General features: G+C 35.7%; 4 protein-coding genes across 5 annotated transcripts; 3 read left to right on the top strand and 1 right to left on the bottom strand.

Moving 5' to 3' along the window:
• Nucleotides 1-589: 589 nt before the first annotated feature.
• On the bottom strand, nucleotides 590-3,042 carry LOC147545377 (Concanavalin A-like lectin protein kinase family protein). Its single transcript, XM_086637427.1, has one exon. The coding sequence runs from the start codon at nucleotides 2,891-2,893 to the stop codon at nucleotides 839-841; it is 2,055 nt and encodes a 684-aa protein (XP_086493553.1). The 5' UTR covers nucleotides 2,894-3,042; the 3' UTR covers nucleotides 590-838.
• An 846-nt stretch (nucleotides 3,043-3,888) lies between these two features.
• Nucleotides 3,889-6,794, top strand: LOC147545376 (DNA-3-methyladenine glycosylase (MAG)). Its single transcript, XM_086673942.1, has 6 exons — nucleotides 3,889-4,482; nucleotides 4,583-4,654; nucleotides 5,020-5,143; nucleotides 5,432-5,502; nucleotides 6,095-6,152; nucleotides 6,331-6,794. Exons 1-6 carry the CDS (start codon nucleotides 4,186-4,188, stop codon nucleotides 6,492-6,494), a joined length of 786 nt encoding a protein of 261 aa, XP_086530068.1. The 5' UTR covers nucleotides 3,889-4,185; the 3' UTR covers nucleotides 6,495-6,794.
• A 684-nt stretch (nucleotides 6,795-7,478) lies between these two features.
• Nucleotides 7,479-12,651, top strand: LOC147545375 (uncharacterized). The gene is made up of 15 exons (XM_086673941.1): nucleotides 7,479-7,731; nucleotides 7,988-8,406; nucleotides 8,634-8,727; nucleotides 8,940-9,126; nucleotides 9,236-9,494; nucleotides 9,657-9,872; nucleotides 9,955-10,041; nucleotides 10,124-10,258; nucleotides 10,378-10,491; nucleotides 10,606-10,853; nucleotides 11,007-11,087; nucleotides 11,180-11,411; nucleotides 11,518-11,616; nucleotides 11,916-12,101; nucleotides 12,221-12,651. Exons 2-15 carry the CDS (start codon nucleotides 8,095-8,097, stop codon nucleotides 12,320-12,322), a joined length of 2,352 nt encoding a protein of 783 aa, XP_086530067.1. The 5' UTR covers nucleotides 7,479-7,731; nucleotides 7,988-8,094; the 3' UTR covers nucleotides 12,323-12,651.
• A 939-nt stretch (nucleotides 12,652-13,590) lies between these two features.
• LOC147545374 (uncharacterized) lies at nucleotides 13,591-18,854 on the top strand. 2 transcript variants are annotated; one of them, XM_086633957.1, is made up of 15 exons: nucleotides 13,591-14,117; nucleotides 14,370-14,463; nucleotides 14,668-14,854; nucleotides 14,965-15,223; nucleotides 15,316-15,528; nucleotides 15,615-15,701; nucleotides 16,088-16,222; nucleotides 16,341-16,454; nucleotides 16,576-16,689; nucleotides 16,795-17,042; nucleotides 17,192-17,272; nucleotides 17,364-17,595; nucleotides 17,690-17,788; nucleotides 18,092-18,277; nucleotides 18,377-18,854. In XM_086633957.1, the coding sequence occupies exons 1-15, from the start codon at nucleotides 13,809-13,811 to the stop codon at nucleotides 18,476-18,478; spliced, it is 2,460 nt and encodes an 819-aa protein (XP_086490083.1). In that variant the 5' UTR covers nucleotides 13,591-13,808; the 3' UTR covers nucleotides 18,479-18,854. The 2 variants fall into 2 exon arrangements, with proteins under 2 accessions (XP_086490083.1, XP_086490085.1); XM_086633959.1 differs by lacking the exon at nucleotides 16,576-16,689.
• Nucleotides 18,855-19,630: the final 776 nt, after the last annotated feature.

Here is a 19,630-nt window from a genome sequence, read left to right as displayed (position 1 = left end):
TTTATAAAATCGTCGGAATCCAAAGTCACATGTCGATCTAGGAATCATAGTTTATGTGATTTTGGGTCCCTTATAAGGTAGGACCGTCAAAGGTTTTTACACATTTGAAACGTTTTACAAATATTGAAACGTATCACTATAATGAAAGAATTTTTTTAAGAATTTATGGTTTATTCCGTCAGTATAAGTTAACTTCACCGTGAAGGACAAGGGCACTCTCGTCAAGCTAATGCGTCACAAAAATAATAATTCATACTAGTCTAAATTGGCCGTCCACAATAAAAGTTAAGTCTTAAACAAGGTTGACTATAATAGTCTCCAATCGTTTGGGAGAATGTCGCTAACTTAAACTATAGATGCAACCTCAAATTTAGTAAATCTAAAGGCCTTTTGAGTGAGTTTTTGGAGTCCCATCGAGGAACAAAACTCTGTACTCATTTGATTTGAGAATGGGTGGAAAAAAAAAATGGAGGCTTTATAGATAACGTGGGTACTAACATTGATCTCCTTTTACAATGACCCTCTCTTTAGGGAAGAGATCAACTGAGTGGGACAAATATTACATCAATTGATCCTTCTCTTACATAGATAAGAGTTGTATTATCTACCCCATTATTTTATAGGATCATGAATACCAATATTTTTGTTACAAATTACTTATATAACTCAAAAAGAAAAATTAATATCATTCTTTAGACAGTTTACAATCGCTTAAAATATAGAGTTTATGCTAAAATATAAATTTACTTTTTTGAGAATCTTTCTAGGTCAAGGGCACAAATTACAGACATTTCAAAGCTTGGATTAGTCTTCTTCTTGATTTAGATATGATTTGTCGTTATCTACCACTAATATCCGTACTTTGAGATAGTCTCCCTCCACCGAAAGAAATAGTCGAATCTTCGTGTGAGAAAGACATGACCGGCCACACAAAAGCGGGCTTCTCATTAGGCAAGAGCGGAGGATCCGTTTCACCACTAAGTACTTGCAACGCCACTCTCATAGAAGGTCTTTCGGTTGGGTTCGGATGACAACAACCCAAACCCAACTTAAGCACCCTTTCCATCTGATCCTTGTCGAACTTGTCTTCCAACCGAGGATCTATCACTTCACCTATCCTCTCTTTACCATACAAACCCCACACCCATTCGACAATAGTGCTTTCGATATAGTAATCATTCTGTATATTGTTACCAGGCCTTCTTCCACAAACAACTTCAAGTACAAATATACCAAACCCATAAACATCTGTCTCAATACTTGCCCTACCAGTATGGAAACATTCTGGAGCCATATACCCTGGTGTACCAGCAATTTCTTTAGTCGAATGATGAGTCTTCCCATTATTTTGTAAAGTTCGAGCCAATCCAAAGTCCCCTAACCGAGCGTTAAACTCTGAATCCAACATAACATTGCTTGCTTTTACGTCTCGATGTAACACTCTCTCTTCACACCCATCATGAAGATATTCTAGTGCAGAAGCTACTCCACAAATTATATTATGTCTTTTCTCCCAACTTAGTATCAAACCAATATTAGGTGTGATCTTATCCTTGCACTCATTGGGAAATATGAACTTATCTAAGCTTCCATTAGGCATTAACTTGTATACTAGAAGGAGTTCATTGCTTTCATAGCACCATCCAAGTAATTTTACGAGATTCTTGTGTTCGAGATGACTAATTGTTGTAACTTCCGCTATAAATTCCCTTTTTCCTTGACGCGAGTCCTTTGATACTCGTTTTATAGCAACCTCGGTGTTTATGTCCTTCAAGAATCCTTTATAGACTGTCCCGAACCCTCCCTTTCCAAGCTTGTTTGTGCTACTAAAATCGTTGGTTGCCGATTTAAGTTCTTTTAGCGAAAAGTTGTGGTGGGATGTTGTACTACTTATCCTGTCAACTATGTAAGGATCCGGACGTGAATTTATATTTTCTGCCTGTCTCTTCTTCCAATATAAATAACCTATGAACCCACTCAAAAGAAATAGAATCACTATCGCTATCGTTATCCATAGCCATACTTTACCGTTCTCCTTTGAACTTCCATTATTCATTGAACTTCCGTTATTCGTTGAACTTCCACTTTCCATATCCGTAGAAACAAAACTCCATGACTTCACACAATTAAGCTCAATAAAACTACTTGTAGAAGCAGAAAAACCTACATAAACATCCTCCGGGAGGGAACTAGAAAGATCAATAGGTATTGAAATGGGTAGACGAATGCTCGGATTATAAGTTTTGTTATTGATCATAAAAACAAAGATATCAACCTTCTTTTTCTTCCCATCGTATTGAATATTAACGACCACATCGGACCCAGATGAAATATTCTCAACTCCATAGCTACTTAGTGGGTATTGAACTATTGAGTTGATACTATTCACATTCAAACCAAGGTGGTTACTATCAATATCCTCCATATAACTTTTCCTAGTATCAAATTCTATAGCAACTATTGGAGAAGACCCATTTGTAGTTGAATTTACTATACCAAGCCAGTGGCCTTCACTGTTATTAGGAACAGATGAATCTTGTGTTAGAATGAAAGCAAGTCCTTCTCCTCCAGGTTGAGTCATGGCTTTAATGTTCATTGTGAATTTTGTATTGAAGGAAGCTACATCCTTGGTGTTGTTTTCCCATCTCCATAGCTTTAGTTTTTCTTTAAAGCAAACACGGCCGGACAAATTCGACATATTAGCACCGTTTGCATCAGTTGTTATTTGAAGAGCATTTTCAACTATTTGTGAATGCTCTGTATATGTGAAATTTGGTATGACTGATTTGGGGAAGGTTGAATAGTTGAAGTTCAAACTACCCACTTGAACAACAAAATCACCAACCAAGAGATTTAGTAGCAAAAAGCAGAAGAAATGAATCATATGAGACATATCTCTGTTTTTTTTATGAGAACTGAAATTAACAACTTGGGTTTATGAGTTTGTTAATGGAAATTGAGTTTTTAGTTTGGATTGTTGGAATAGTGATTGATACCCATTGACATTTAGATGAGTAGTTGTTAGGAGAGAGAGAGAGAGAGAGAGAGAGAGAGAGAGAGAGAGAGAGAGAGAGAGAGAGAGAGAGAGGTTTGTTGTGAAATTCTCCTCTTCAAAAAAGTCTTGCAAGAATAAATTAAGTGTCCCACAGAACAAGTGGAATTCTAAAATGAATAAAAGACAGGAGCTAATAGTTGTAGTGAGGACAAAGTAGACAAGTACAAGATTGCAATTTCAAGGTAGGGATTATTGTACGAATTGAATGAAGTCAAAACCATTAATAGTAGTGATTAGTAATACACTATGAAAAAGGAAAAGGACTCTTGTTTAACAACTCAACAAAATTGATGTTAATAAGTTGGGGTACAAAATTGGAATGGAAATAAGTTATACATCTTATTCTTTCACACATTTGTAGACTACCCAACAGAAAATATGAAAGTCGATTATTTATGTTTGAGAATTTATTTCTCAGAGATACAAAATTATTCTAATATTTTTATATTTCAGCGTCAAGATCTAACTTTGACCTGCAATACGTTTTAAATTTATGTGGGATTTATTTGATGAATGGGTTGTGCACTTGAAAGGTAAGAACTCCTAACTTCTTGTACGTAATTTATCATTTTTAATTGCATTTGTCTACTTTGCGGAGTTTACAATATCAACTAAAATACGTATGACTTTTTGGATAAAATATGATGGATTATCTCCTATGGTTGGAGTTAACAATATCAATAAAAAATGACATTTGGGTACAATATAATTGTTTGTCTTCTATGAAATATTAGTCGTGTAGGCCATGATTATATCACGATACATCTTGGGGGTAGTGTTGGAATGGAGGAATAAGTCATATATAAACATATACACTTCCATTCTAATTATTAGAAGCAAGCAAATACTACCTTAGTCCTTAGGTAGTTATTGTGTTTTTTGTAAGAAAAATTAATTTTTGGAATGACTCGGAAATTTGAATTGATTAGAGTAAAATTTGAGAATGGTGTTTTGTTGGAATAGCCTGAATAGCTGACTCAGGTTATCTATTTAGTTCAGACGAGTCAGATTCAGAATTCAAAAAAGAACACCACATGAGGAGGCTCACACGAGAAACTATTCTAAAGCATCCTCCCATATGTATCCTAGGGTTTAACCGTTAAATTAGGGCGGTAAAAAAGAATCATGAAATGAAGAAAAATCAACGGTTTAAACGATCAACTAAACTGAAGAAATCAATTCAATTTAACGGCACAGATGATCCTGAAACAACTTCTATGATGATCTTGCCTTCTATATCCACTTCAATTACTACTAGGGTTAAGATTTCAAAACCCCAAATCCCCAAATCTCCATTACCAATCATCTCTTTTGAACAAAACCCTATTCTCAGTCAAGATTTCTTTCAAATCGATGCTGTAGATCTTGCTCCTCGTCTTCTCGGCAAGTTTCTCCGCAGAGATGACGTTGTTCTTCAAATTACAGAGGTAAATATGAATATATCCTTGATTTGAGAAGTTGGTATATTGTATCTGTAGTTCTTCAAATATTATAGCAAACCCTAGATTTTGATTAAATTAACGACAGGTAGAAGCTTATAGGCAGAATGATTCAGCTTGTCACGGTCGGTTTGGGATTACACCAAGAACTGCTCCACTTGTAAGCCCTAATTATTCTCCCTCCTTCCTATCAATTTTATAACTTAACATGGTATATCTGCAAAAAATCACTCATTTATGTGAGTAATTCGTTTTTCCCTCTCTTAACTTTCCGAATTTTCAATCAAAAAAAGAACTTTCTAAATTCTAGAAATAATATTCTTTATCGGATTTCAGAATGCATGATCGAGTCAGACGATTCTGATTCAGATGAGTGAGACGAATCAGATTCATACAAACAAAAAAAAACACCACCAATTCGCTTGATAAAAATGGTCGTCAAATATATGGAGTAATATGGAATTCGTTTTTCTTTTTCCCACAATTATCATTTTGTGATTGAATTGGGTAAAATGTGTGACATAGTTAGGACCTGGAGGGCATGCATATGTATATTTATGCTACGGGCTTCATACGATGCTTAATATTGTTGCGGACAAAGAAGGAGCTGGGGCTGCCGTTTTGATACGTTCTTGTGCTCCAGTCAGTGGTAAAGTTTTTTATTCTTTCTTCTTCACTAATCTAGAAGTTCCTAAAGCGCACATCTTATCATTGTAGAGTAATATTAAGATAGGTGGTTCGTGGTTGCCAATATTGAGATATCATAGCATAATTATTCTGCATATTTTCCTAATCTTGTTATTTCGGTAGTAACCAAAATATATTCACGAAATCTTTGTCATTCCTTATGAAGCTGAATTATTGGAGTGGTTTATTATAGAAGTAAGTAATAAATTCGATTATCTTCTGTTTTCTTATGTTGATGTGAAAAATACAGGGCTAGAAACTATTCAGCAACGTCGTGGTATGGTGACAGAGAAGCCTGTACTTCTTGCTGGACCTGGGAAGGTTAGTTTGTTAACATTTCTTGTTTTCAAAATTCATTTCAGATACAGTACAAATAGAATCCCACCCCCTTCATTTCTTTGTTTTGAGTGGTAACCGTATTTTAATTTCGTAGATAGAATGTAAGATTGTTGGATTGAACACCATCAATAACTTATACTTTTGACTAGTATAAGCGTGTGGATTGAAGTATTATGTTTGTAATTAAGTATCTGAACAAATACACACTTGTATTAGCATAATTTATGATAATGTTTTTGAAACTAAAGTAGGTAAATCAAAATAGTTATCTTGAATCTGCTTGCTTTTTTGTGATGGTACTAGCACCGAAAAGACGGTACTTCAGTATTGACATAAGCTTGTGAATGTGTTTTCTTGCAACAAGTTACAGAGTTAGATAAGGCACACAGGCCAGAGCTAACTTATTATTGATTGTATTTTTTTCCATGATAGTTTGTACAATCGTATTCACGCAAATTGTTTACATAGTCTAAGAGAGTGGTTGGCAAGATTATTCGCTATTTAAATGGTAAAAATACTGTTTCAACGATAAGTGTCATGCCTTCATTAACACTTCTTTACATTATTTTGCTAGGTTGGTCAAGCGCTCGGAATTTCAACAGATTGGTCAGGACATCCTCTTTATACACCTGGTAACAATTAACATATGCTTTCCCTATGATTTACTAGTCGGTGCTCGATGCTTATGGATTTGAGATTTTAGTTGAACCAAATTCTATTTTGAGCATGAAAGTTCGGTAGTTCTAGTAAACGCATCCTTAGTTTTTGGGTAAAAAGAAAGTAAATCCCTAGTTTTTTGTTGCTTGGTAGGTGACTTAGAAGTTCTGGACGGTCCTGAGCCAGAGAAGATACTGATAGGTCCACGTGTTGGCATTGAGTATGCATCGCCCGAGCACGTAACTGCACTATGGAGGTTTGCAATTGCCGGTAACCCATGGATAAGTGCTCCCAAAAACACTCTTAGAATACCCTGATTTATAGATTCGGAAGAAGTTATATAGCAGCTGCGAATTCGAAGCCAGAAAAGCAACCACAGGAGCATATATATATATAGTGGGAATGAATAACAGAGTATATACACATCCGCCAACGTGTTTTATGTTCACTACTGCTCGACAAAGATCCAATTAGCCAGTTGATTCAAGATCGGAGAAAGAACCTTCTTTTTCTTATTTGTCTGGTTCGGTTTTCTTTTGTAATTATCTTGTAGGAAGTAAACAAGTGTACGTACCTTTTGTTCGCATATCCTTGATAATATTACAAAAACTTCTAAATATTGCTCTATATTATATGTATTTGTGCAACCAAGCAGGTTGCACATGTTTATGTGCAATCATACAGGTTGCACAAGTTAATCTGCAATTTGTTGGTTTCCATAGTTTCTAGAAAACTTGGGCCTTTGATAGGTTGCTTGGCAGTCTGTGGGACTTGGTCATCTCACTAGTGAAGGAATCAAAAGTGAAAGCTCAACTATAACTACTTCCACTACCACTCTTTTAAAAGAAACTTGAAACAAATTTCTATTTATGTGCAAACAGCCAAGTTGTTTATATACAACTCTAAGAATTTAGTATACATTTTCTTTTCGACCGAATTAATTTTTAGTATACATTTTTTTTCAAAGACACCTAGAAAAAACACTTTTTTGTATGAACATGCAAAATTGAACTTTTGCAAAATCAATGTCTAGCAGAGAGTCGTTTGGCACAAATATTTGCAATATTGAATTTTGAAAGCAACCATTTGCAAATATTTCAAGTACAAATGTTTGTAAAAAAATTGAATCTTGCAAATAACGGGTTGCAAATTAATATTAGACAAGGCAAGTCTAAAGATCTTCAATTTAATCTTCACAAATTTTCGTTACATAAACAATATCAGGAACACATCACAATCAAATAAAATCGTCACTAAATTTACGTCAAATAAATTACATCAAAATCTTCATGAGCAAATAAAAAACAGATGGCAAAAGGCCACACTTTTTCTATTGAGGATAATAGGGGTGTGGGATTAGTGCTAATGGGGTGTTAGTGTTCTTTTTATTTTCTAATTAAAAAGGAGTTTATTAAACTTAATGAAGAGGACGTTATGAAATTACAGAGAAATCGTTTAAAATTGGTTTTCCCATCAGTTTCTTCTACATTGGGTCTCTCTCTCTCTAACCTATCCTCCTCTCAATTTCTCACACTTCATCAGATTCAAATGAAGGTAAGTCAATCAATCTCTTCCCCATTACTTGAATTCTAGAAAACAATTCCTCCTTGAATCAATGAATTTGATCATTTAGGCTAATACCCAGATAGAGAATTAACTTTATTTTCTCTCTCTTTTCTTACCCTTAATGGAAATTTTCTCTTTTTTGGGTTGTTTTTATTTATTTAGATGGAATTGGTTATTAATCTATGGAAGTTTTGTATACAGATTTCTAATTGTCTTTTTTCACTGATTAATGTTTATTTGATAGGTATTCTGATGAACCCCAATTGATCACTTATAATCAAAGGTTAATGGGTAAATTAGTTTGTGTTAAATTGTAGAGTTTGTTGTTGTTGTTCTTGGGATTTAGAAACAATGGTTAATACTCAGCCAATTAACTGTTCATGGTATCTAATAGGAACTGTTTCTTCTATCATAGGACTAGTTTCAGTTGTTCATTTATTTCTGTTTCCATTAGCACCCTCTTCTCTCAATTTCTTCAGTACTCGGCAACAAGCTAATGATCTTTTGGTTGAGAATCCATTGGTAGTAGGACATAGTTTAGATCTTAGGTTTCCGGCTGACTCACACAATGCTGTCGTTTATCGGGATGCACCATGGAAGGCGGAAATCGGTCGGTGGTTATCTGGCTGTGATTCAATCTCTGAGCCAGTCAGCATAGTTGAGGTATGTCGATTTGAACTTGGAAAATGACTTAATAAGAATTCTTTTTCGTTTCGAAATATCTTACTTGCATATAAATTTGAGGTCTAATGAGTTGTTGTCAAGGTTTGTTGGTCAATTTCTTCGGGTACTAGTGAATTTTTTAATATGTAAGAGATGGAAAAATAGTAAGAGTCTAACCGATTTTTAGTCATTATGCTCGGCCTAAATAGCTATTTGTTTGCTTGCAGAGAATCAGTGGGAAGGCGTGCAAGGATGACTGCAATGGGCGAGGCATTTGTAACCAGGAATTGGGCGAGTGCAGGTGTTTTCACGGATATGCAGGTCAATATCGTTTTCTTTATTAGTATTTCGTGATGTTTGACTAAACGACACATGATTTAACATTCATACACTAACTGACCGTTTTAGTTACAATATTCGTGTATTTCTTACTTAGGTGAGTTTGCAGCATTGTTACTGCAATTGGACAGTTCCTCTGTTGTTAGAATGTCTACTTATTACTAATAATTGACTATACAAATGTCTTTTATCAGGTGAAGGATGCTCTGAGAAACTGGAAATGAAATGCAATCTTCCAGAAACACCGAAGGATCCTTATGGAGGATGGGTGATCTCGATTTGCCCTACCTATTGTGATACTACAAGGGCGATGTGTTTCTGCGGAAACGGAACTAAGTACCCAAATCGACCCGTTGCCGAAGAATGTGGGTTTCAAATAATGTAAGAATCTCCTCGCGTTATTACCAAACTATTCAAGAAATTGAAAAATGGTTATTTACTTGCCTTTACTCTTCATAAAATTAGTCTAACTTCGATTTATCTGTTACAGCTTGCCGCCTGAACCTTTACTTTCCAAGTTGGCTGAGTGGGACAAATCCGATCTAGATAACATATTAACAACAAATAGTAGCAAACCGGGTTGGTGTAATGTAGACCCACATGAAGCTTATGCTTCCAAAGTGAAATTTAAGGAGGAATGTGATTGTAAATATGATGGTCTCTCGGGGCGGTTCTGTGAGGTTCCGGTGCTGTCTACTTGTATCAATCAGTGCTCTAGCCATGGGTACTGTCGAGGTGGATTTTGCCAGGTAGATGATACAATTTTCGTATGTGAAGCTCTGGTTAGGTTTTCCTCTACTACTTGTGTTGTCATACTTCAAAGATAAAATCTAAATTTTGTTGCATCCCGAACGGGGACTTTAATTTGGTGATTGTGTTATTCTACTCTAACAATTCATAAATAATTTCAGTGCAACGAAGGATGGTATGGAATTGATTGCAGCATCCCAACTGTATTATTGTCGGTTCAAGAGTGGCCTCAATGGCTCAGACCTGCCACAATTGATTTACCTGATAGTGAATATCTTCCGAAATATAATCTTGGCATTAGGGCTATGGTGAAAAAGAAACGACCTTTGATATATGTTTACGATTTGCCCCCGGAGTTCAATAGTCACCTTCTTGAGGTCAGTCAATCACTGTGACATTATTCGCTAAACTATAGACTAATCTAGCTTCTCCACTCGTTAATCTTCTTGGGTATTTTAGGGACGGCATTTCAAGCTTGAATGCGTAAACAGAATCTATAATGACCAGAATGGGACGTTATGGACTGATCACTTATACGGATCACAGGTGCCAGTTAACTTCAGTTTGATGCTAATTGAAAGTAAATTTAAGTCCTCACTATCTTGTAATACTAGCAAGTCTTTGGCAGATGGCACTCCTTGAAAGCATCCTTGCTAGCCCTTATCGAACCTTAAATGGTGAAGAAGCAGACTATTTCTTTGTTCCAGTTCTTGATCAATGCATTATAACTCGTGCAGGTGATGCACCTCACTTGAGCTTGGAGGTAATCATTCTGTATACACACACACACGTGTTTGAAATCATATGTACGAACATCTATGTTCGAAAAGATTCCCAAAATCATGATCTTCAACTGACCTTAACCATATGTGTCTTTATCAGGAACACAAGGGTTTGAGGAGTTCACTTACATTGGAATTCTATAAGAAAGCATATGATCATATTGTGGAAAAATACCCTTTCTGGAACCGCTCGTTGGGAAGAGATCACATTTGGGTATGATGTAGGTAGCAGAGCTTTATAGGTTGCATTATAAGAGAATTTCAGTCTAAAAAGAATATGAATTTCTTAATGGCCATTCTAATGAAGTTCTTGTATATCTGATGGCAGTCATTTGCATGGGATGAAGGTGCTTGCTATGCCCCCAAGGAGATATGGACTAGCATGATGTTAGTTCACTGGGGAAACACAAATACGAAACATAATCACTCGACAACGGCATATTGGGCAGACAACTGGGATCCCATTTCTTCTCGTAAGAGAGGGAAACATCCATGTTTTGACCCCGAGAAGGATCTCGTTCTTCCTGCTTGGAAACTACCAGAACCGGAGTCCTTAAGTTCAAAACTCTGGTCCACGTAAGTATGTCAAAACTAAATTCTGGGTCTATTATACTACTATGAAATATAGTATTAAATAAGGTTGGTCCTTTCCTTGGTGTTTCTTGTTACGATACTCAAATAAGTGAAACTCGAATATGGATGAAATGTATTAAATGTTTATCCGTGCAGGCCTCTCGAGGATCGGAAGACATTTTTTTACTTCAACGGGGACTTAGGACCAGCTTACCGAGGTGGAAGACCAGAATCAACGTACGTAAATCTGAAATATATCCTCAAGTGATCAGTTATTTTCTTACAGGTTTGAGCATATCTAATATATTCAAATTGTGAGAATTATTCAGGTATAGCATGGGTATTAGGCAAAAACTGGCCAAAGAGTTTGGATCAACTCCTGACATGGATGAAAAACTTGGTAGACAATATTCCGAAGATGTGATTGTTAGCTCAATACGTTCTACTAACTATAATAAGGATTTAGCGAGTTCGATCTTCTGTGGTGTATTACCCGGAGATGGATGGAGTGGTAGAATGGAAGATAGTATCTTGCATGGGTGCATTCCTGTGATCGTTCAGGTTTTACGACTCTTGACAGTTTTTTCGTTCCAAGCTCTCCTAATAAGCAAAGTTATAAGCTATCTTCCTCTTTGTGTTAATTTGTTGCTCTGGTTTTACTTTTCAGGATGGCATCTTCTTGCCATATGAAAATTTTCTCAACTATGACAGTTTTGTTATACGAATTAAAGAGGAGGAGATTCCTAACTTGATTCAAATTCTTCGGGTAATTGTTCTAACTTCTAAAACTTTACAACCTCATTTAGATATACTGAGGTGGTGGTTGTATTTTCTTATTGTCTGAATCTTACTCGTCTTAATCAAGTGGACCTAAACTCAGCCCATATCAGCTATTCAAACGAGTCATACATCACGAGGTCAGACAAAAACAAACATTCAGGAATCCAAATTGAGTAAATTCGGATCTAACTTACAGAATGACAAACACTACCTTTGTAAATTAAGACTCCGTGACAACAACAATCACTACTGACATAATTTTGTTATGTTATCTAAATTATGTAGGGATTCAATAAGACAGAGTTACAATTCATGAGGGAAAATATTAACTCGATCTGGCAAAGGTTCATATATCGTGACTCTGTTCTCCTCGAGGCTGAGAGACAAAAAAGTACTTTTGGTTATGTGGAGGATTGGGGTATAGAGTTTCTAAGATTGAGTGAAGATGACGTCTTTGCTACATTCATACAGGTTTGTTCCCACACACTTCCAATTATCCCAACGATCTAGCTTTTGATCACGAAATTTACATATAATATATATATATATATATAGACTGATTTCGCTAAACTATTTACTGATGTGAACAGATACTACACTATAAGTTACACAACGATTCGTGGAGGCGTAAATTTAACTCTTCGCAGAAGAATTTTGGTTTACCAAAAGATTGCTCGAGAAACATCAACTAAACAGATGAAGAGAAACAAGAAATACAGTGAGACAAAGAGCATGATTTAGTTGGGAAGTTCAACGGTAAGTGATTCATAATCGTGTACTCTGAATCAGCGAAGATCAATTCCACAAACACATTATACAAGTAGTTAAAGGTCCTCAAACCTCAAGCTATAATAGAAAATCCTCATATATATATATATATATATAATTTTTTTAGTTAAAATATATGTTTTTCATTTGTTTGGAGATTCAGTTACACAATACAGAAAGAATGGTTCATGTAGTTCTCAAGGTTTACTGATTCACTAGTGATCAATAATTTGATTTATTATATTAACTCTCTTACTATTGTGTGTATTTAACATTGATAAACATATTGTTTTCTTTTCTAATGGAGATAGACTGATAGGATTTTATTTAATAATGTTTGTCCTGTAAAAAAATCTACCAGAGGATAGAAGAAGAAAATGCAAGAACCGAGGCGAGTGCCAAGCTATGGTAACTTGGTAAGTAGCATATATAATCTAGGAGAGCCTGAAAGAGGTCATTTGTGTCCCAGCTATGGTAAGTAGCATTGCTACTCCCAATGTAGCGGTTTGGACCATTACTTTGGTTTTTCGTCGAAATTTGAGAATTGATGATTTTTTTTATATTTGAAAAAAAATCATTTTCTTTTCAATATAAACTACTTTCAGTATATATTTAAAAAAAAAATTGAACTTTTGCAAATAAACGTTTGCAGAATCGAAGTCTCACAAACATCTATCTACAAAATGGAAGTATTACGAAGAGTCATTGGGCACAAATATGTGCAATAACGGTTTCCAAATATTGCAAAAACAAAATTGAATTTTTGCAAACAAGTGGTTGCAAATTCAAATTACAAAAGGTGAATCTAACTATCTTCATAAATATTAGTTAAATAGTTAAATAAACAAGATGACGAACATATAACGATCAAATCAACTTCAAAAAAACAAGCGATCTATTCTTGGCAAAAATATCGCAATCAAATAAAATTTTCGTTACATCAAAATTTTCATGAGGAAAAGAAAACTGATAGCTAAAGATCACATACTTTTAACAAAAATGATAGAGAAGACCACTAATAATGGTGGTTGTAGGAGTTGGGATATTTCCATCTTCCCTCATTTTCATCTTCATCTTCATTGGTGATGGTAATGAAGTAAACCCATGCATGAATTTATGTCCATTTGTAGATTAGCATATGAAGTCCCATAAAAGGCATCTTTTCTTCAGTCAACAGAGCTACTAACTAACCATATGGAAGGAAAAGAGAAGAATTGTCAAAAGGTAGGGTCAGTAAGTCAAAAGAAAAAAAAAAGACCACAAAAAGAATGGAGCAGTTAAGGTCGGTGGGGAAAAGATTGCGGGCGCATCATTTTTGTATTGGGATTAGTGCTAATGTTGAGTAACTAGTTTGAGTTAACTTGTAGAGTTTGTTGTTGTTGTTGTTCTTCTTCTTGGGATTTAGAAACAATGGTTAATTGGCGGCCATTGAAGTACTGTTCTAGCTGGTATCTAATAGGATTAATTGTTTCTTATATCATAGGGGTAGCTTTAATTGTTAATTTATTATTTCCATCTTCTCTCAATTTCTTCAGTACTCCGCAACGAGTTAATGATCTTTTGGTTAAGAATCCATTGGTAGTAGAACATAGTTTGGATCTTAGGTTTCCGACTGACTCACACAATGCTGTCGTTTACCGGAATACACCATGGAAGGCGGAAATTGGTCGGTGGTTATCTGCTTGTGGTTCAATCTCGAAGCCAGTCAGCATAGTTGAGGTATGTCAATTTGAAGATTTTTTTAGTCGATTTGAACTTCGAGAATGACTTAACAAGAATTCTTTTTCGTTGCGAAATATCCTACTTGCATATAAATTTGAGGGCTAATATTTAATGCCTTGTCAAGGTTTGTTGGTCTATTTCTTTGGGTACTAGAGAATTTTTTAATATGTAAGAGATGGAAAAATAGTAAGAGTCTACCCAAATTTTTAGTCATTATGCTCGGCCTAATAGCTATTTGTTTGCTTGCAGAGAATCAGTGGGAAGGCGTGCAAGGATGACTGCAATGGACGAGGAATTTGTAACCTGGAATTGGGCGAGTGTAGGTGTTTTCACGGATATGCAGGTCAATATCGCTTTGTTTACAAGTATTTTTTATTGATTTTTGACTAAACGAAACATGATTTAAAATTTGTGTATTTCTTAAGTAGGTGAGTTAGCAGCATTTTATCGATTTTGCTCCAACTATTTAACTTCAATTGGACCGTTTCGGTGTTGTTAGAATGTATAATTAATACTAATAATTGACTATGCACATGTATTTGATCAGGGGAAGGATGCTCAGAGAAACTGGAACTGATATGCAATTATCCAGGAACACCGAGGGAACCTTATGGACAAAAGGTGATCTCGATTTGCCCTACCTATTGTGATACTACAAGGGCGATGTGTTTCTGCGGAAACGGAACTAAGTACCCAAATCGTCCCGTTGCTGAAGAATGTGGGTTTCAAATAATGTAAGGATCTCCTTGTGTTATTACCGAGGCACTCAAGAATTAGAAAACCGGTTCTTTACTTGCCCTTACTCTTATATAAAATTAATCCAACTTCGATTTATCTGTTTCAGCACGCCGTCTAAACCCTTTCTTTACCAACTTGCTAATTGGGAAAAGTCCGATCTAGATAATATATTAACAACAAATAGTAGCAAACCAGGTTGGTGTAATGTAGACCCACATGAAGCTTACTCTTACAAGGTGAAATTCAAGTACGAATGTAGGTGTAACTATGATGGTCTCGGGGGACGGTTCTGTGAGGTTCCAGTGCTGTCTACTTGTATCAATCAGTGCTCCAGCCATGGGTATTGTCGAGGTGGATTCTGCCAGGTAGGTAATTGGAATTTTTGTAGTCGATATATATATGTATCTACTTATCTCATTGAAGTGATCTCACACTAACAAATTATAAATAATTTCAGTGCAAGGAAGGCTGGTATGGAATCGATTGCAGCATCCCAACTGTATTTTCATTGGTTCAAGAGTGGCCTCAATGGCTCAGACCTGCCACAATTGATTTACCTGATACTGGATATCTTCCGAGAGATAATCTCGGCAGGTTTACATTGAAAAAGAAACGACCTTTGGTATATGTTTACGATTTGCCCCCGGAGTTCAATAGTCACCTTCTTGAGGTCAGTCAATTACTATTGATGACTTTATACCCTAAACTATCGACTGATCTGACTTCTCGACTTGTTTATCTTGATGGGTATTTTAGGGACGGCATTACAAGCTTGAATGCGTAAACAGAGTCTACAATGAACAGAACAGGACGTTATGGACTGATCACTTATACGGATCACAGGTGCCAGTTAACTTCAGTTTGATGCTAATCGAAAGTAAATTTATGGTGTGTTTGGATGACGGAATCATGAATCCGCAAGTAATATTTTTCGGTTTGTTTGGCAACTAATAAGAATCCTATGATTTATTATTATTTGAGTATTTTTAAATGCATCTTAAAAAAAAATATTGAAGAAACCTTGTTCTCGAAACTCGTTTTTCCAAATATCGTTTTTTTCGAGAACCCTCCGTTTTCTTCATAATTTTTTTTCGAGAACCGTTTTTCCAATTTTTTTTCGTAAACAATTTTTTTTTTTCAACAATAGTTTGCTCCGAAAGCCGTTTCTTTTTTCCTCGCAAGTAAATTTAAGTCTTCGCTATCTTGTAATACTAGCAATTCTTTGGCAGATGGCACTCCTTGAAAGCATCCTTGCTAGCCCTTATCGAACCTTAAATGGTGAAGAAGCAGACTATTTCTTTGTTCCAGTTCTTGATCAATGCATTATAACTCGTGCAGGTGATGCACCTCACTTGAGCTTGGAGGTAATCATTCTGTATACACACACACACGTGTTTGAAATCACACGTACGAACATCTATGTTCGAAAAGATTCCCAAATCACAATCTTCAACTGACCTTAACCATATGTGTCTTTATCAGGAACACAAGGGTTTGAGGAGTTCACTTACATTGGAATTCTATAAGAAAGCATATGATCATATTGTGGAAAAATACCCTTTCTGGAACCGCTCGTTGGGAAGAGATCACATTTGGGTATGATGTAGGTAGCAGAGCTTTATAGGTTGCATTATAAGAGAATTTCAGTCGAAAAAGTTAGGAAAGATTCCCAAAATCGTAAAGTTCAACTGACCTTAAAGATATGATTCTTTATCAGGAACACAAGGGTTTGAGGAGTTTACTTACATTGGAATTCTATAAGAAAGCATATGATCATATTGTGGAAAAATACCCTTTCTGGAACCGATCGTCAGGAAGAGATCACATTTGGGTATGATGTCGGTTGCAGAGCTTATAAGTTGCATTATTATAGAAGTTCAGTTGAAAGAGAATATGAATTTCTTTAATGGCAATGCTAAATCATATTTGATTGCAGTCATTTGCATGGGATGAAGGTGCTTGCTATGCCCCCAAGGAGATATGGACTAGCATGATGTTAGTTCACTGGGGAAACACAAATACGAAACATAATCACTCGACAACGGCATATTGGGCAGACAATTGGGATCCCATTCCTTCTCATAAGAGAGGAAAACATCCATGTTTTGACCCCGAGAAGGATCTCGTTCTTCCTGCTTGGAAACAACCTGACCCAGAGTCCTTAGCATCAAAACTCTGGTCCAGGTAAGTATCCCAGGCTAAATTTTGAGTCCATTAAACTTTTATGGAATGTATAAAATAACGTTGATCCTTTCCTTGGTGTTTCTTGTTACGATACTCAAATAAGAAAAACTTGAATGTGAATTAAACCTGTTGAGGGTTTATCCGTGCAGGCCTCTCAAGGATCGGAAGACGCTTTTTTACTTCAACGGGAACCTAGGACCAGCTTACCGAGGTGGCAGACGAGAACCAACGTACGTAAATCTGAAATATATCCTCAAGTGATCAATTACTTTCTTCCTGGTTTTGGCAATCTAATACATTCATGTCGTGAGAATTATTCAGGTATAGCATGGGTATTAGGGAAAAACTGGCCGAAGAGTTTGGGTCAACTCCTGACATGGATGAAAAACTTGGTAGACAACATTCCGAAGATGTAATTGTTACCTCAATACGTTCTCCTAACTATAATAAGGAATTAGCAAGTTCGGTCTTCTGTGGTGTATTACCCGGAGATGGATGGAGTGGAAGAATGGAAGATAGTATCTTGCATGGGTGCATTCCTGTGGTCATTCAGGTTTTACGACTCTTGATGCTTTCTTCTTTCCAATCATCCGTAATAAGCAGAGTTATAAGCTTTGTTAACTTGTTGCTCTCGTTTCACTTCTCAGGATGGCATCTTCTTGCCATATGAAAATGTTCTCAACTATGACAGTTTTGTTATACGAATTAAAGAGGAGGAGATTCCTAACTTGATTCAAATTCTGCGGGTAATTGTTCTAACTTCTAAAACTTTAGAACCTCATTTAGATAGACCAGGGTGGTGTTTCTCTTTTTCATTGTTTGAGTCTGACTGTCTTAATCAAGTGAATCTAAACTCAGCCCATATCAGCTATTCAAACGAGTCAGACAAAAACAAACAATCTAAAATTCGAATCAAGAGTCACTTAACTTCTCAAGTCAGATTTTATATCTAACTTACAAAATGACAAACACTACCTCAGTAAATTAAGACTCCATGACAACAACAATCAATACTGACATTATTTCGTTATGTGATCTAAATTTTGTAGGGATTCGATCAGACAAAGTTAGAATCCATGAGGGAAAATATTAAGATGATCTGGCAAAGGTTCATATATCGTGACTCCGTTCTCCTCGAGGCTGAGAGACAAAAAAGTACTTTTGGTTATCTGGAGGATTGGGCTATAGAGTTTCTAAGGTTGAATGAAGATGACGTATTCGCTACATTCATACAGGTTTTTCTCTACACACTACCAATTATCCCAACTAATTACCCTTTTGATTACGGTACGTACAATATGTATACACTATAAACTATTTACTGATGTGAACAGATACTACAGTATAAGTTACACAACGATCCGTGGAGGCGTAAATTTAACTCTTCACAGAAGAATTTTGGTTTACCAAAAGATTGCTTGAGAAACATCAACTAAACCGATGAAAGAGAAACAAAAAATACAGTGAGACGAAGAGCATGATTGAGCCGGAAAGTTCAACGGTTAGTCCTCAAACATCAAGCTATAGAAGAAAATCCTCTCTATATACTATAGTAGATAAGGGTATGTATGAATGAAAAATTTCTATTGGAGGGAATGGTCTTTGGAACCAATTTATGTTAGCAATTTGTTGAACTAAAATTTGTGTTTCTATTTTCTCTCTATAGATGTCTTACAGTTTTAAGAGTAACAAAGTGGTCAAAATTAGATGAGTTTTAGGAGTTTTAGGTTAGGAAGTCTTTGTTATTAAGCTATCTGTATAAAGAGCTCCTAATACAAATTCAGGTTCAATTAAGATATATTCCGTTTTACACGTTTCTTTCAAGAGTTATATGCGTCAAATAAAATTTGAGAACTCTATTTAACAGCACGATAACCGCCTAATGACAGAATCGTATGATTTTGGAATTTAAAAAAATAACTAAATAGAAAAAATTGTTAGGGTTAACATCTTCTAACTAATATACAACTAAGTACACATTTACCTTTTTCTTTTTTTGTTGAAATATTACCTTTTGTTTCTTAGGGTAAAAAATATAATAACTAATATAACACAGACTCAACTCTCAAGTAATGTATGAAGTAGTTGGATTCATGGTGTTGGTACTAAAAGTTCGCGGAAGCTATCGAACCTATCCTAGAAATTGATCCGATTATGAAAATTAATCGAAAAGCTAAGCCAAAATATAATAACTAACATTATAACTAACATAATAACCTTTTGTTTCTTACGGTAAAAAATATAATAACTAACATAACAGAGACTCAACTCTCAAGTAATGTATGAAGTAGCAGGGACGGAACTAGGAGTAGTAGTCAAGGGGGGCCGAACCAAAAAAAAAAAGTGAAAAATCTAAGTCTACCAGTGCTCGAACCGAAGTCTCTCACATACGAAACTCGGACCTCTACCATCTCACCCACACTACATATATGTTATGAGTATGACTCGAACTTTATTTATGCGATAAATCAGAGAGCAATCAGCATTTCTAAAACAATTTTACGGCAAGTCAAGGGGGGCCATGGCCCCCTTTAGCCTGCATGTAGATCCGTCCCTGTGAAGTAGTTGGATTCATGGTGTTGGTACTA

Source organism: Eschscholzia californica, unplaced genomic scaffold (genome assembly GCF_041429995.1).
Source record: "Eschscholzia californica isolate CP2 unplaced genomic scaffold, dmEscCali1.0.p SCAF_4, whole genome shotgun sequence".
Classification (NCBI taxonomy): Eukaryota; Viridiplantae; Streptophyta; class Magnoliopsida; order Ranunculales; family Papaveraceae; genus Eschscholzia; species Eschscholzia californica.
Note: the sequence above shows the minus strand (reverse complement) of the source record. Positions and strands in the feature narration are given on the sequence as shown.